This window comes from Mesoplodon bidens, assembly GCF_964165515.1.
Source record: "Mesoplodon bidens genome assembly, chromosome: 7".
NCBI classification, from domain to species: domain Eukaryota; kingdom Metazoa; phylum Chordata; class Mammalia; order Artiodactyla; family Ziphiidae; genus Mesoplodon; species Mesoplodon bidens.
The window spans coordinates 29,690,547-29,706,883 of record NC_138164.1 but is presented as its reverse complement, the minus strand read 5'-3'; the positions used below and the strand labels follow the sequence as shown (position 1 = coordinate 29,706,883).

The window sequence follows — 16,337 nt, the reverse complement described above, 5'->3', positions numbered from 1 at the left end:
CAGTCACCAGATCACTTCCTATAAATGTAGAAACATACTCCAAATTTCCAAGGCAAAAGGAATTGAGCCAGTTCTTGAACATCATTCTGGGATTCAGCATCCCATCACCGTTAAGGCTGGACTCATCCTGACATGAACCACAAGTCTAGTCTCTGGTTCTTGGCCACTGGTTGGAGTCAAGAAACATGAGTGAATGGCTTGTCAGCACACAAATGTACTCGAGTCTTTTGGGAACAAGATTGCCTAGGGAAATTTACAGAGGGGAACAGTAGAAGGTGTGAGGTTCCCCGTTGTCCATTATAATTTTGCACTGCACAGGGGAATTTAGAAAAGCCAGATGTCAGATGTGAAAAGAAGAACCCTGGCCCTTTGGGATTTTCAATTTCAGGATTGAGAAAGAACTAGCTCCTTCCCTTTGTGGTCATGCAGTATGATATAGCAGAACATCTAGTTCAGAACAGGGTCAAAACTAAATAAGATAAGGTCAACAGGCTGATTTATTCTCTTATCCTAGACTAAATACAACCATGATCTTTGAAACCAGGAAGATATGAAATGAGATCCTGACTATGTTACTTATTATATGACCATGGTAAAGTTACTGAATCGCTCTAAACTTATACTTCTGCACTTATTGAGGCAAACCACCAACAATAGTCATTATGAGGATGAAATGAACAGTGCCCATCAAGCCCCTGCTGTCGAACCCAGGTTCGAGTACCCATGAACAATGGGGCCAAACAAACTGAAATGTCAGAGTTTGGAGCAGAGAAAAAATTATTAGTCGAGGAGGCACCAATCCGGAAGATGGGAGACCTAGACTAGTCTCAAATCTATCTTGTTGACTAGTCAAGGTGTAAGATTTTTAAAGGCAAAAGGGGAGGGGTGGAGGGCTTTGTGATCCCAGCTTCCTGATAAGATCTCAGCTGCAAACTTTTTGGCACTGCCTTGTGACTTCGTTTGTTGCTGGTGATCGTGATTATTCTTTATGTTCCTGCAAAAGAAGCTCATAAATCATGGTCTGGTGATCCTTTAACTTTCCTCTAGGAGAGAGCAAAAGCAATAGTTGAGACATTTTATCATTTGTTTAGGGCCCACATGATGGTTCAGTTTCAGTTCTCAATTGATCCTCTGGGTCATCAATGTTTAAGTCCCCTTGAGGCCAGCTGGTTGAAGCCACAGGACATCTCAGCAGTTTGGGGTCATAAATTAAGGCATTGGTTTAAGGTAACAATCACAGAAAAGTTTATTTTATGGTGGTCTTACTTTTCCCTTGTTTCTGGTTCCCTCACTTCCCTGATTAGTAACTGTGCTTGAATCTGCTCTTTGGAACCCAGAGAAGGTCTAAGAGACTGAAGTATTTTTCTACAAATAAGAAACAGGGGACACTGAAAGGCTTTTTTACCCAGGAGGGCGACACAAAGTCCTGCTCAGTTTCACCTCTACTGCAGTGCCTAACCAAAAACAGGTGTTCAGTAAGTAAAAAGTTGTTTAGTTTCTTTTCCCAATGAAATGAAGACATGCATAAGAACTATGAATTACGTCTGGAAATACAAAAAAATATGCTTTGCTTCCTTCCCAGCCCAACTTCCCCTAAGAGTTATCTGACCTATTATTTCCACTTTCTTACCTCCCAAATTCTCTCTGTGGTAGATGGATAGAGATTGCTGCCTCAGTATGTTTTCCTCCACCCCACTATGTAACAGCAACATGGTTGGGGTAAAAATGACCTGTCCTTGTTGCCACAGTGATTGTTCTAGGTGTTGAACACATGATTGAGATGATCCAAACAAGGGGGAGGCTCAGAAGTATGTGTTGATGGTTAGAGGTGGTGCATTTTATAGGTGTGATGCCTGGAACTACCATAGGTCTTATGCTGCCATGAGGAAAGCCAGCCTGAGGGTAACACTGACACAGAAGACATAGTCAAGACAAGAGTAGACTGGAGGAGTCAGAACCATGATCACACTGAAACTAAAACCTTCCTGACTGCTGTACTTTTAAGTATGTGAATCAATAAACTCCTTTATTTTCATTAGTTAAAAAAAACTCTTTCCAGGGCTTCCCTGGTGGCGCAGTGGTTAAGAGTCCACCTGCCGATGCAGGGGACATGGGTTCCTGCCCCGGTCCTGGAAGATCCCACATGCCGTGGAGCGGCTGGGCCCGTGAGCCATGGCTGCTGAGCCCGCGCGTCCGGAGCCTGTGCTCTGCAACGGGAGAGGCCACAACAGTGAGAGGCCCGCGTACCGCAAACAAAACAAAACAAAACAAAACAAAAAACTCTTTCCAGCTTTATAGAGATATAATTTACAAATAAAAATTATACATATTTAAGGTGTACAACATGATGTTTTGCTATACCTATACATTATGAAATGATTACCATAATCAAACTAATTAATACATCCATTACCTCACATAATTTTTTTTTTTTTTTTAGGTATTGAGAACACAAGATCTACCCTCAGCATATTTCAGGTATACAGTACAGTATTACTAACTCTGGTCACCGTTCTTTATGTGAGATCTCCAGAACTTACTTCCCTACACAACTGAAAATTTGTAAGCTTTGACCAAAACTCCCTATTTCCTCTACGCACCTAGCCCCTGACTATCACCATTCTACTCTTTGATTTTATGAATTTGACTTTTTTTTTTTTATTTCATGTATCAGTGAAATTATTGCAGTTTTAACCTTTCTGTGTCTGGCTTATTGCACTTAGCATAATGGCCTCAAGGTTCATCCATGTTGTTGCAAATGGTAGGATTTTCTTGTTTTTTTTTTTTTTTTTTCACTAGGGCTTAATAATGATCCATTTGTATATATGCTACATTTCTTTATCCATTCATCCATCAACAGACACTTATGTTGTTTCCATGCCCTGGTTATTGTAATGCTGTAGTGAAGATGGGAATGCCGATATCTCTTCAAGAATCTGATTTCATTCCTCTGGATATACACCCAGAAGTTGTATTGTTGGATCCTATGGTAGTTCTATTTTTAACTTTTTGAGGAATCGCTGTACTGTTCTCCATAGTGGCTGCACCAATTTACACTCCTACCAACAGTGCACAAGGATTCCCTTTTTTCCACATCCTCACCAACACTTTTCTTTTGTCTTTTTGAAAAACTCTTTTATTTTTAAGCCAGTTGGAATTTTTTGCTACCTGTAGCCAAAAGTATCCAGACATCAATATTTCAATCCACTTCAATCAGAATTCAACTCCACCACTCCACCAATACTGCTGTTGTAAACAGCATCCAATGGCCCACATGCTGGAGAATCCAAACGAGAGTTTCTCTGCTCCTCCATCTCTGCTCAGACTTTGAAGTTTAAACTTCAACAGATATGCAAGTGTGTTCAAGGATATGCATTGTATCACTGGGAATAACAATAAAATATTTAAAATAACCTACTGAATACTGAAAATAATACTGATACACACAATTTTATTTGACTTACTTTTCATTATTTTTATTTCAAGTATATTATATATTTTCAAGTATATGATATATTTTTCAAGTATATGTTTTAAATATTATTAAATTAGTTTAATATATTTTTATTTATTTTAAATATATTTAATTTATTATTTTAATTTTTAAATTTTATTTCTTTGATATATACATTTATTTAATCACTAATTCAGTGACCAGTAGGAGACTGAATAAATAAATTACATATTTATTTCATAGAATGGAGCCAATGAAAGAGTGAAGCAAATTCCACATGTATTAATGTGGAATTGTTGCCAAACTATAGTAAGTGAAAATAACAAAGAGCAGAGCAGTGTAAATTTACATGCTATCATTTTAACTTGAAAAGATAATATAATATTACTGTTTGTATATGTATAAAATAGGTCTGAAAGGATTCATAGAAATCTACTTGGTTGCTCTGAGAAAAGGAATTAGATAGTGATGAAACGAGTGTGAGGAAAATTAACTTTTCATACAAAATGTTTTTTAACTTTTGAATTTGTGCCATAGCTACATAGTACCTATCAAAAAAAATAAACCAAATAATTTAATTAATTTTTAAAATAAAGAAATGTTCAATCCCTGGCAAAATGTTGTTATTTATTAGGGTTCCTTCTTAAAATCTCTCATATGGTGTGTCTTATACTCATGGTTTTAAGAACAATCTAAATGCTGAAAAATTCCATATGTTTATATCTTCTCTCTCTTTTAAAAATATTGAGATATAATTGACATATAGCATTGTATTAGTTTTGGGTGTACAGCATAATGATTTGCTATATGTATACATTGCAAAATAATTACCACAATAAGTTTAGTTAACATCCATCACCAAACATAATTACTATATCTTCTCTTTTGAGTTCTAGACTAATTTACCTCATGGTCTTACTTGGAAATCTCTCAGACATTTTAAAAATTGGCAAAACTGAGCAATTCTTCTTGACTCTTGCCCTTTCCTCACAAAACTGCTTCTCTTCAGGTCTTCCCCCATCAACACTTATGCTCAAGGAAGTTATCTGGGAATTATTCCGGCAACTTTTCCTCTTTTAAACTCCATATCTAAGCCATCATAGAGTTCTGTTGTCAATCATATATATAGATATAGATATAGATATAGATATAGATATAGATATAGATATATATGTATTCCTGTCTCTGACTCTCCACTGTGACCACTTTAGTCCAAACCATCATCTTCTCACCTAGTTTTTATGTCTTCCTTCAAAACCTTCTCCAATGCCATTCCCCCAAAACTTCTTCTAAAACCACCCAGATCAAAGTAGATCCTCCTATTATTCTATCAAAGAAGCATAATTTTTTTCCTTTATAACTCTTACTAAAATTACAGTTACATGTTCATGTTTTTCACTATTTGCATATATTCTTTCTTGCTGGATTATAATCTCAGTGAGGCAAGGACTGTGTCCATTTTCTCAGGCTCCTATGCCCACAACCTAGCACAATGCCTGACACATGGAATATGATTAAAAGATTATTCTCAAATGAATTAATAATTTACAGCATGAATGAGCTCTTACTGTATAGCAGATACCATGTTACACTTATTACTTAGGAGTGGAAAACCAGTTTTAGGATATGCAGTTGTCCATGGGCTTGTGGGCATGGACAGATACAAAATGAGCACAGGAGGATATTTTCATGTGTGAATAGGGGGAATATGAGCACATTTGTTTGCTAGGGCAGGGAAAGGGGCTCCATTGATAGAATATATAAGTAAAAGCAAAAGATGAACAACAGGTTTATTTCCCCACCTGAATAATGAAGTGTGTGAACTAAGTGATTTGTTATAATTATAGGATTCTGCTTCACACCTTTTTTCAGAGCCTGCCCTATAAGGTGACAGCTTCCCTAGATCTTTCTCCTTAGGTATGTCAGGAACACATATGATGCCTGGTTGGTGGAAATAGCATCTCTTTTGTAGGGTACCTGGGGAGGGCAAGTGGCAGATTGTTTCCAGTTCTAGATGAGCCCATTATGAGGCCCCAGCTGTGGAGATCCTAATCCTGCCACCTCTACTGTCTCCTGCTCAGTCCACAATGCACCCAAGATTGTGAGGACAACTAGTTCTTGAAACAAACAAAACAATAAAATAAAATAACTGACAACTCCTCTTTATTAAATAATAAGAAAATATTATATATAAAGTCACTTGTCTGTTGCATAAGTGCTTCTTCCTTCCCTGTGGGATGCTACCCCATGTGAGCAAAGTGCAAACACACAGCCCATTTAAATGCCCTGTAATTTGTGAAGCTAACGGGCAAGACACAGAAGCTCACACTCTCATTCTCAGTCACTGCACACACAGGAGAAAATGAAACATTTCAATTCACAGAGACTTAGGTGAAGAGTTATCAGCTTCATTTAGAATTCCCATGTTATGCCTTCTAAACATCTCTCCTAACAATTCAACCAGCTGTTACTCTTCAAAACATGTGTCACTTTCTTTGCATTTGGGTCAAATTCCAACTGTGAAGATCCATTGAAGAAATAGTAAAACCCTGCAAATACAGACAGGAGAAATAGTGAGATATTTTTTCCAATAAATAAATTTGGCAAAGTACAAAACTCATAATAATAGATACCTAAAAGCAGAAAGTGTTTATAGAATTATACTAATTGGCAGGGACTATGTTAAACATTTTACGTGATGTTTTTTCATTTATTTCTGCAACAATCCTAAGAGGCATGTATATCTAACTCCATTTTACAGATGAGGAAGTTGAGGTTCAGACAAATTTAGATGCTTGCCCAAGGTCACTCAACAAGGAAAGAATGAAGATTGCACTCAACTTCAGCTCTGTCTGACAGCAAAATCATGCTCTGAGTTATTAGGTTATTCTGCTTGCAGTCAGATAAAATTCTCTGCATCTTTGGAAACTGTGGTATCCTTAAGCTTTTCCTTCCCAATACTCCTCCTCCCCTTTCCTCATGAGGCAGCCTGGAGGGCATTTCTGGCCTCAGAGAGGCACAGGGACACTTTCAGAGCCTGATGATCCTTTATGACTCTGTCATCATGGTGATCAGATTACCTTTCAATAAAGATCATCTATCCCTCCACCCACCTATCCCTGAGGAGGAAAAAAATATTTTTTTAGACTTTGGGCTCATGGAAAGTTAAATATTGGCAACTGACTGACTACTCAGGAAAGACAGAGAAAATCTCCCCGGGAATTAGTAGCAGCAGTGAGATAGAGAACACCAGCTGGCCAGTGTTAAACTTGGCCACACCACTTGAGGAAATTTTTATATAGCTTATTATATGAGGTAGTCATATAATTGATATGAAATTCATAAGTTGAAATTTAGGGTTGAAAGGAGGAACCTGGTTAAAAAAAACTGTTATGAAATATTATTTCAATTTTCCTCTTCCCTCTGATACTATAGACTGTTTCAAGTGCCCCACTGACAACAAAATAAGTGTCCTCTTACCAAATGCTTCAAAAACAGCATCCACCTCTAGGTCAACCCCTGGGAAGTCTTCCACTATTTGCTTGGGAAAGCCTGGCTCCATGGATTGTCTCTTCTCATCAAATCTGCACCGAGTAAAAGAAACAAAGCTCAACATTACATGGAGATCATGTTACCAAAATTTGTAAATCATCTTAGGCTTAATGTGGAATTCTAACAAACTTTCCAAGTACTGCAAATAAATGTCAGACATGTTTAGTGCTACAGAAATGTGTGACTTTAATGGTACTGCAAACTTAGCTCTTAAAATCTCTACCAGAAATAGAGGTAACATCCTGTTCTAGCAGATGCTGTTTGTTACCATATTTCTTAGGTTTGGACAGAAAGAATCTTAATCATCCTTCTATCACAAAGATATGAACATACAGTGAATTCAATCATTCATCTAAAATACAAATTTGACGTTCTCTATCATACTTTGTACATATATGTTGTCCCTACCATGCACATCTGGATTTCCTATGGCAGTCTCCTATGAAAAGGGATTGGGACAAGAAGCAAAGCACAGTAAGTGCATCTTTGATTGTTGGCTGGACTTTGGTTGGTCTGCCCAGATCTCAGAGTCTGGGCAGATAGCCCAAGAATTAACCCCTCTGAGAGTCCTATACAGCTAGACTGTTATCACCTGTCATCCTCTTAGGCAGAGGTAATGAATGGGTGAAGCTAAGGGAAGCCCTTGAGAATCACATAGTACAGTTGGGAAATCAAGACAAACACTCAAACAATGAGTGGACTATAAGACAAAGGGAAAGGAATGGTGTCCCTGTGGCCTGGATTCTCAGGGCTTCTTTCAAAAAAGAAAAGCCCAGTTGGGTTTGGAATGCAGCAGGGAAAGCTTCATGGAAGTAGTGCGACTTGAGCTGGGACTTGGAGGATGGGCAGGGTTTGTGTAGGTGGAGGAGAAAGGAGCACACTCCAGGCAGATGGGGCAACAGCACAAAGGGAAGCTCCAGCTTATTGTACATGGGACTCAAAACAGGAGAGCTTAAGAAATGCCTGTTATCAGGCACTGCTATATTTGAAAGTAAGCACTTCCCCACAGTTGTCTAAAGCCCCACCATTCCTACTGTGAGGGACGCAGGTCTAAGAGTAAGGCGGGGGATTTCCTTAGAAAAAGAAAATAATTTCCCTAATTAGGATCATACAAAGTCATTCCAATCAAATTTTACCTCCAGTATTTGTCCTCTACAAAGAAGTATGTTTTCTTCTTTTCCTTATCAGAAAAGGCTGCATCTATTTTCCTTATTGTTGAAGGAAAACCCAGGGTATGGATGTCTTTTGGGTAACCTGCTTGCACCTCCTTTCCTCTGATGGCCCAGAACTGATTTCCTGTGTTTAAAAAAAAAATCACAATCACGTTGAATCTACAACAGATATCTTTGGTTTAAGAAATACTTCTCAGCACCTTTGATTTTCACAGTAAAAAGGAAACGAGGGGGCTTCCCTGGTGGCACAGTGGTTGAGAGTCTGCCTGCCGATGGAGGGGACACGGGTTCGTGCCTTGGTCCGGGAAGATCCCACATGCCACGGAGCGGCTGGGCCCGTGAGCCATGGCCACAGAGCCTGTGCATCCGGAGCCTGTGCTCCACAATGGGAGAGACCACAATAGTGAGAGGCCCGTGTACCACAAAAAAAAAAGGGGGGACGCCAAAATTTTAGATTTAGCCACCAGCTCAAAATAGACATTAAACAAAAATTTGCAGCTTGAATGAATGAACACAGACCAATTGAGGGAATTTACAACTCTGGGCAATTTCCAATTAAAGCCTTAATCAATTTTCCAGTGAGAGGCTTTATTTTAGCAAGTTAAAGAAATTATTATATAATAATTACCTTTAAAAATGAAAACGCTGTCTTTGCTAATAACTTCATATGCAGCATCTATGCCTGAAGGAAGAGATGGCCAAAACGAAGAGATCAAATGAAATTCAACAGGTGTCCTGAAGGATTTGCGCCAAAAATGTCTGAAAAACATGTAAAAAGAAATGAAAATTGAAAGAAGTCTTTCACTTTTCAGCGTATTTTCTTCATTGTCCTGTCTCACCCATCTTCCCCCAGTCCCACATCCTCTAGGCTTAATGACAGACAGAAATCAGGTGTGTTGTCACTGGGGAAAAATCTTTCCTTTTTTTCCAGAAGATTGCACTGGACCTGTTGCCATAGGATTCCAGAGTAATGTCTTCTGTGAAAGGAAAGTTATCTTACAATGCAAATTAATCAGCTGACTGTAACCTTTAAATACTTACAATTAATGCAAAACAATATATATATATTATACCATCATTTGTATTTTCAAAAAGATAGGCAGATGTGTGTGTATGTATACGTGCATGTAAGTATATTTTTATATATACACAGAGCAATTCTGGAAGGATATTTAAGAGTTCATTACTATGGATGAAGATAGGGAGAACTGAGGTACTAAGAGTCAATGATGTGGTGATGACTGTCTTTTAACTTTCTTTCCACTTGTGCAGTTTTATCATGTGCATATTTATCCAGCAGTGAGTAAATTGATTGATTAAATGTAATGGTATCCTGGTATCATTTTTAAAGGAAGTGAAGATAAAATTCTGATTCTAAAGTCATAATTGTGACTTTTGAAAAGCAACTGTAACTTATAACATTTGGAAATGACAATTACAGGGTAAAAATTAAATCATCCTAAGTCTTTGAAAATGAACTTCACAATTTTAGGAAAATATGGAAAGTGAAGCATCAGAAAGATTCCAAGTTTAGAAAAAAAATTTTTTGTTTTAAATATTTAAAAATCCCTATCAAGTTTCTATTTGTTTTCCTCTCTAAGCATTGTATAGATACATCAAAAGAATAGATAGGAATAGTTTTCTGGTCTGACCTATCTTTAAAGAACAGAACTTCTCCTCTCAGAGTGCTGACTGCATCAAAGGACAAAGCAGGATCACATGTGGCTGGTGTGCCAGGTTCTGGAGGCACAGATTCTGTGGGCACCACAGGGTCATCTGCAGAAGCTGTGGGAGGTCCTAAAAGGAACAGATATGAGGATGCAAACATTAGAAGAAATGTGATTCTTCTGTCAATTTATATCCTTTCCAAACATACTCAAAGTGCTTTGAGTTAAATTACAAATGCTTTATGCAGCATTTTGAAGCTTTCCTGAAGACCATCATTGCAAAGTTACAATGCCTAATTTTTCCAGCATCACTCACCGTACAGGGACTGAATGCCATTCACATCATCTTGAGAAAGGTGGAACCGAGTCAGGTCTGTCAGTGGGTTGTAGACTGGATACATCAAAGCTTCACTATTGGTTGAGTGTTGGAGACCCAGGGAATGGCCAAGTTCATGGGCAGCAACGAGGAATAAATTGAGCCCTATTAAAGAAATCATAAATAATAGTTACTCAGTCCTTAAATACATGTACATTACACAGATCAGCTGTGTATTATATTTGTTTACTTCCTGGAAGCACACAGTGCTTCCCGCTTCTTTTTTTTGGGGGGGGGGGTTAATTGATCAATTGAATGAGTACACTTAATGGAAAGCCAAGTGTTTTTCAAGGCTCATTATTGAAATCAATCTCTGGGAAAAATTATCCAGGCATATCCAATTACTCCCATCTCCAGCCTGATTCTGCTGATTCTTGACCCATTGGGAAATCCATAACACTCCATTCCTTCAGTATTCTTAGCTATTAAGAGTTCTCCAAGTTAATCCTACAGATGCCACCAGAAAACTACTAGACCTAATCAATGAATTTGATAAAGTAGCAGGATACAAAATTAATGCACAGAAATCTCTGGCATTCCTAGACACTAATGATGAAAAATCTGAAAGTGAAATTAAGAAAACACTCCCATTTACCATTGTAACAAAAAGAATAAAATATCTAGGAATAAACCTACCTAAGGAGACAAAAGACCTGTATGCAGAAAACTATAAGACACTGATGAAAGAAATTAAAGATGATGCAAATAGATGGAGAGATATACCATGTTCTTGGATTAGAAGAATCAGCATTGTGAAAATGACTCTACTACCCAAAGCAATCTACAGATTTACTGCAATCCCTATCAAAATACCACTGGCATTTATCACAGAACTAGAACAAAAAAATTCACAATTTGTATGGAAACACAAAAGACTCTGAATAGCCAAAACAATCTTGAGAACAAAAAACGGAGCTGGAGTAATCAGGCTCCCTGACTTCAGATTATACTACAAAGCTATAGTAATCAAGACAGTATGGTACTGGCACAAAAACAGAAATATAGATCAATGGAACAGGATAGAAAGTCCAAAGATAAACTCATGCACATATGGTCACCTTATCTTTGATAAAGGAGGCAGGAATATACAGTGGAGAAAGGACAGCCTCTTCAATAAGTGGTGCTGGGAAAACTGGACAGGTACATGTAAAAGTTTGAGATTAGATCACTCCCTAACACCATACACAAAAATAAGCTCAAAATAGATTAAAGACCTAAATGTAAGGCCAGAAACTACCAAACTCTTAGAGGAAAACATAGGCAGAACACTCTATGACATAAATCACAGCAAGATCCTTTTTGACCCACCTTCTAGAGAAATGGAAATAAAAACAAAAATAAACAAATGGGACCTAATGAAACTTCAAAGCTTTTGCACAGCAAAGGAAACCATAAACAAGACCAAAAGACAACACTCAGAATGGGAGAAAATATTTGCAAATGAAGAAACTGACAAAGGATTAATCTCCAAAATTTGCAAGCAGCTCATGCAGCTCAATAACAAAGAAACAAACAACCCAATCCAAAAATGGCAGAAGACTTAAATAGACATTTCTCCAAAGAAGATATACAGACTGCCAATAGACACATGAAGAAATGCTCAAATCATTAATCATTAGAGAAATGTAAATCGAAACTACAATGAGATATCATCTCACACCAGTCAGAATAGCCATCATCAAAAAATCTAGAAACAATAAATGCTGGAGAGGGTGTGGAGAAAAGAAAACACTCTTGCACTGCTGGTGGGAATGTGAATTGGTACAGCCACTATGGAGAACAGTATGGAGGTTCCTTAAAAAACTACAAATAGAACTACCATATGACCCAGCAATCCCACTACTGGGCATATACCCTGAGAAAACCATAATTCAAAAAGAGTCATGTACCAAAATGTTCATTGCAGCTCTACTTACAATAGCCCAGAGATGGAAACAACCTAAGTGTCCATCATCGGATGAATGGACAAAGATGTGGCACATATATACAATGGAATATTACTCAGCCATAAAAAGAAACGAAACTGAGCTATTTGTAATGAGGTGGATAGACCTAGAGTCTGTCATACAGAGTGAAGTTAGTCAGAAAGAGAAAGACAAATACCGTATGCTAACACATATATACGGAATTAAAAAAAAAAAATGTCATGAAGAACCTAGGGGCAAAACGGGAATGAAGACGCAGACCTACTTGAGAATGGACTTGAGGATATGGGGAGGGGGAAGGGTGGACTGTGACAAGGCGAAAGAGAGGCATGGACGTGTATACACTACCAAACGTAAGGTAGATAGATAGTGGGAAGCAGCCGCAGAGCACAGGGAGATCAGCTCGGTGCTTTGTGACCGCCTGGAGGGGTGGGATGGGGAGGGTGGGAGGGAGGGAGATGCATGAGGGAAGGGATGTGGGAACAGATGTATATGTATGACTGATTCACTTTGTTATAAAGCAGAAACTAATTAAAAAAATAAATAAATAAACTTTAAAAAAAAAAAAAAAAGAGTCATGTACCAAAATGTTCATTGCAGCTCTACTTACAATAGCCCAGAGATGGAAACAACCTAAGTGTCCATCATCGGATGAATGGACAAAGAAGATGTGGCACATATATACAATGGAATATTACTCAGCCATAAAAAGAAACGAAATTGAGCTATTTTTAATGAGGTGGATGGACCTAGAATCTGTCATACAGAGTGAAGTAAGTCAGAAAGAGAAAGACAAATACCGTATATTAACACATATATATGGAATTTAAGAAAAAAGAAATGTCATGAAGAACCTGGAGGTAAGACAGGAGTAAAGACACAGACCTACTAGAGAATGGACTTGAGGATATGTGGAGGCAGAAGGGTAAGCTGTGACAAAATGAGAGAGTGGCATGGACATATATACACTACCAAACGTAAAGTAGATAGCTAGTGGGAAACAGCCACATAGCGCAGGAAGATCAGCTCGTTGCTTTGTGACCACCTAGAGGGGTGGGATAGGGAGAGTGGGAGGGAGGGAGACGCAAGAGGGAAGAGATATGGGAGCATATGTATATGTATAACTGATTCACTTTGTTTTAAAACAGAAACTAACACACCATTGTAATGCAATTATACTCCAATAAAGATATAAAAAAATAAAAAAAAGAGTTCTCCAAGTTAAAACAAAAATCAACACTGAAATCATTCTGAGCGATGTATAACTAACCTGATGTATCCTTTGTCCATTTTTCATCATCATCAAAGTGAGCATCTCCATAAATCCCTGGCCCAGGTGGATAGGCATGAGCCAAAACTTTTCCAGGTCCATCAAAAGGGCTAAAGTCTCCATGTTCTAAGAGAGAAAAAAAAATTATTGTCAAGATTAGTAATTAGGATCTCTCTGGAATCTTTTCTAATGAAACGACAACAGATAAAATTTTGCATGGTTTTTTTTCTCCCCTTGTTTCTGTTTTTTTACCTCGAACTGCAAAAATGATCATTATGTCTGCCTCTCCTTCATTGATCCTGGAGAATGTAAATGGAGTCACCTCCTCCCAGACTGTCAGAGCTTTCTCAATGGCAGAATCAACAACATCTCTTGGCAAATCCAGTGTATAATTCACAATCCTGTATGAAAAAACAATTGAAGATACTATTTCTCCTGTGATAGTGATTTATAAATCTCAGTATTATGTCAAAATCTCTTTGGACCCATTACCTGTAATTGAGGTGAGTTTTCCTCCACTTGGGCATGCCAGGAAAGGTGCTGAAGTGACCAACGTCAGGAACCCCACATCTGGGCTTGCGTATCACCTCCAGAGTGTCAGAGTCCAGCTTCCCCGTCACCTCCAGCCCCAGGAACCTCTGCATTTCCTGTATTTTTTTAACTACTGGACTACTGTCCTTTCTTCTAACAAACAGATTCACATCCTTTTCAAGGTTGTAGTAGTTTTCGAGGTATTGCTAGCAGAAACATAAGTATAGTTTTTAGGTCATTTTTATGATTTTTAGTGGTTTATGGTAAACTTGTACAGTTGCTCACTTAATCTATTTGAAATATTCCTCTAGTTTTTTGAAATCAAAGTGTCATATTTGTTTAATTCTTCAGTTGCAGACTCCTCCTCACTTTCGTTTTATCTTTGTAACAGAATATCTCTGCAGCTTATTTTACTACCAAAGCAATGAAAATTGCAATGAATTGGAAAATCAAGATAATTATCCAGGGAACTTAAAGGAGAAAAACAAAACAAACTTCCTTGTGAGTAATTGTACATTTCAGCTACATTTATTCAATTTTCCACTTTATGCTTCTCACAAGGACCTGGCTTAAGAAAAAAACTTAGACAAATCTCTATATCTAAACATGACACCAGCAATAAAAATATCCATCTAACTTTATATTGGATTAAAATACCTACAGAAGTTCCAAAGCAAGATATATTTCATATACTCTCCACTTGTTAATCATGTGTCTTAAGCAGTGCTGCTAGTAAGGTGGCTTTGATCTTAGGAAATTACCTAATATCTCTGGCTTTTGTTTCTTCTGGCATAAAAAGAGGAGTCCAAATAGGTGATACTGAGACCCTCTCCACGTACAACACTCTATAACTCTCTGCCTTTGAACTTCCTATACATTAAGTTCAAACAATTCTGTGAGTTTTATAAATAGAAAGTAGAGAGTGTTTCCAGTTAGCCCTGTCAGGGAGCGTGAGGGCTGGCTCCCTTAATTACCTGAACAAGGTCCATGCTGTCATCCTTGTCCTTTGCAGCTCTGTCCAATGGATAGGCTGAGCAAACTGCCACACATAGCAACAGCAGAACTGGAAGATTCCTCATTTCCATTGACATTTCTCAGCTCTCTTCTGTCTTAATGCCTTGCTCTCTGCCTATCTTCTTCTAGGTTAATGGTCTGGAGTCTGACTTTTATAGGGTGACAATGTTTGCTTAGATCACCCACACAGAGCTTGACTCATGATTGCTTTCCTATGAGTTCCAGCAGGACCTTTTTCAAAAATTTCAAATCCAAAATAGGATGATATAACCTACTTTACTAATTTCTCTCAACCTTTCCATTTTGCAAGTCAAAAGAGTGATTAATCTCCAGGAAATTCTTCCTGTCTTGGTAAGAAGAAAACTGGAGCAGTTTTTTTTTATTCTGGAAAAAAGAAGTGACTGGAATTTACTAGATAGTTTATGTTTGTGGATTTGAGAAGTAGCATGACATGGTAAAAAAGTCAGAATTCTGTAGAAATTTTAAATGTAATTTTATTTTAAGAAGAACATATTTAAAATCAAATGTAATAAGATATAAGTAAATGCAAAGCTGTGCATAAATAGTTACAGTCTATACTATTAAATTCTGTAAAAATAGAAGAAATACTATCTAGAATAAAATTGAAAGGGAAATTCACTTTTTGAAACTTGATTTGAAATACCTACTGTCACATTCTGCTTGGACTTGTTAGTCCTTGAGGAGGAGATGCTCATGGGAAGGATGCTCATTCCTCAAGATTTTGAGGAAGAAGGACACATATCAATTTTCTTTTAGTTGGTCTTAATTCTGTACCCAATTTATTAATGGGTGATAGACCTTTAATAGCTACTCCGCAAATACTCAAAGAATTGATATAAATTACTTTGTTCATTAGACTGAGATTCTCCTCTGTCTTATCTTCTACTCTTTTCTTATTCTCTTTCAATCTCTTTTCTTCCTCCCTAAATTCAAATTTGTAGATATTTTAAAGTTAAAAAAAAGCCATCCTAAATTCTTGTCCTTTGCTTATCATGTTTCTCTTATCTTCTCCTCCCTTTTTTCCTTTTTCTTTTCCTTCCCTTCCCTTTCCTTCCCTTCCCTTTCCTACCTTTTCTTTCTTTTTCTTTGTCAACTGGACTACTGCTCACATCACTTGTGTGAAATAAATATTTGTAAGGAAGACCCTAAACCTTCCCAGAGGAAGAAACTTTGTTAAATACTTTACATACAATTCTCCTGCCACCTGCCACCAACCTATCTCCCCACCAACCTCACTTCCTATATCCTTAGAAAAATAAATTTAAAAAGAAATTCAAAAGGGATGCTAGTGGGAGGAAGCAAAACTTACACTTATTAAACATTTACTAAGTGCACAAACTTTTATTTATCACCAC

At 37.5% G+C, this 16,337-nt stretch overlaps 1 protein-coding gene across 1 annotated transcript; it reads right to left on the bottom strand.

Moving 5' to 3' along the window:
* Positions 1–5,600: 5,600 nt before the first annotated feature.
* LOC308619769 (stromelysin-1-like) lies at positions 5,601–15,097 on the bottom strand. The gene is made up of 10 exons (XM_081238896.1): positions 14,922–15,097; positions 13,909–14,153; positions 13,669–13,817; positions 13,417–13,542; positions 10,162–10,326; positions 9,831–9,975; positions 8,807–8,937; positions 8,143–8,302; positions 6,935–7,038; positions 5,601–6,003 (listed from the first exon to the last, which is right to left on the bottom strand). The coding sequence occupies exons 1-10, from the start codon at positions 15,036–15,038 to the stop codon at positions 5,903–5,905; spliced, it is 1,443 nt and encodes a 480-aa protein (XP_081095022.1). The 5' UTR covers positions 15,039–15,097; the 3' UTR covers positions 5,601–5,902.
* Positions 15,098–16,337: the final 1,240 nt, after the last annotated feature.

Bases quoted from the DNA above. Each gene is read 5' to 3' on its own strand.
- LOC308619769 (XM_081238896.1), bottom strand. From the start codon at position 15,038: ATGTCAATGGAAATGAGGAATCTTCCAGTTCTGCTGTTGCTATGTGTG. The intron at 13,543-13,668 runs GTAAAAAAACAG...TTTCTCTCTTAG, and splicing joins GATCATTTTTGCAGTTCGAG to AACATGGAGACTTTAGCCCT. The intron at 8,303-8,806 runs GTAATTATTATA...TTTTAAACACAG, and splicing joins CAGCGTTTTCATTTTTAAAG to GAAATCAGTTCTGGGCCATC.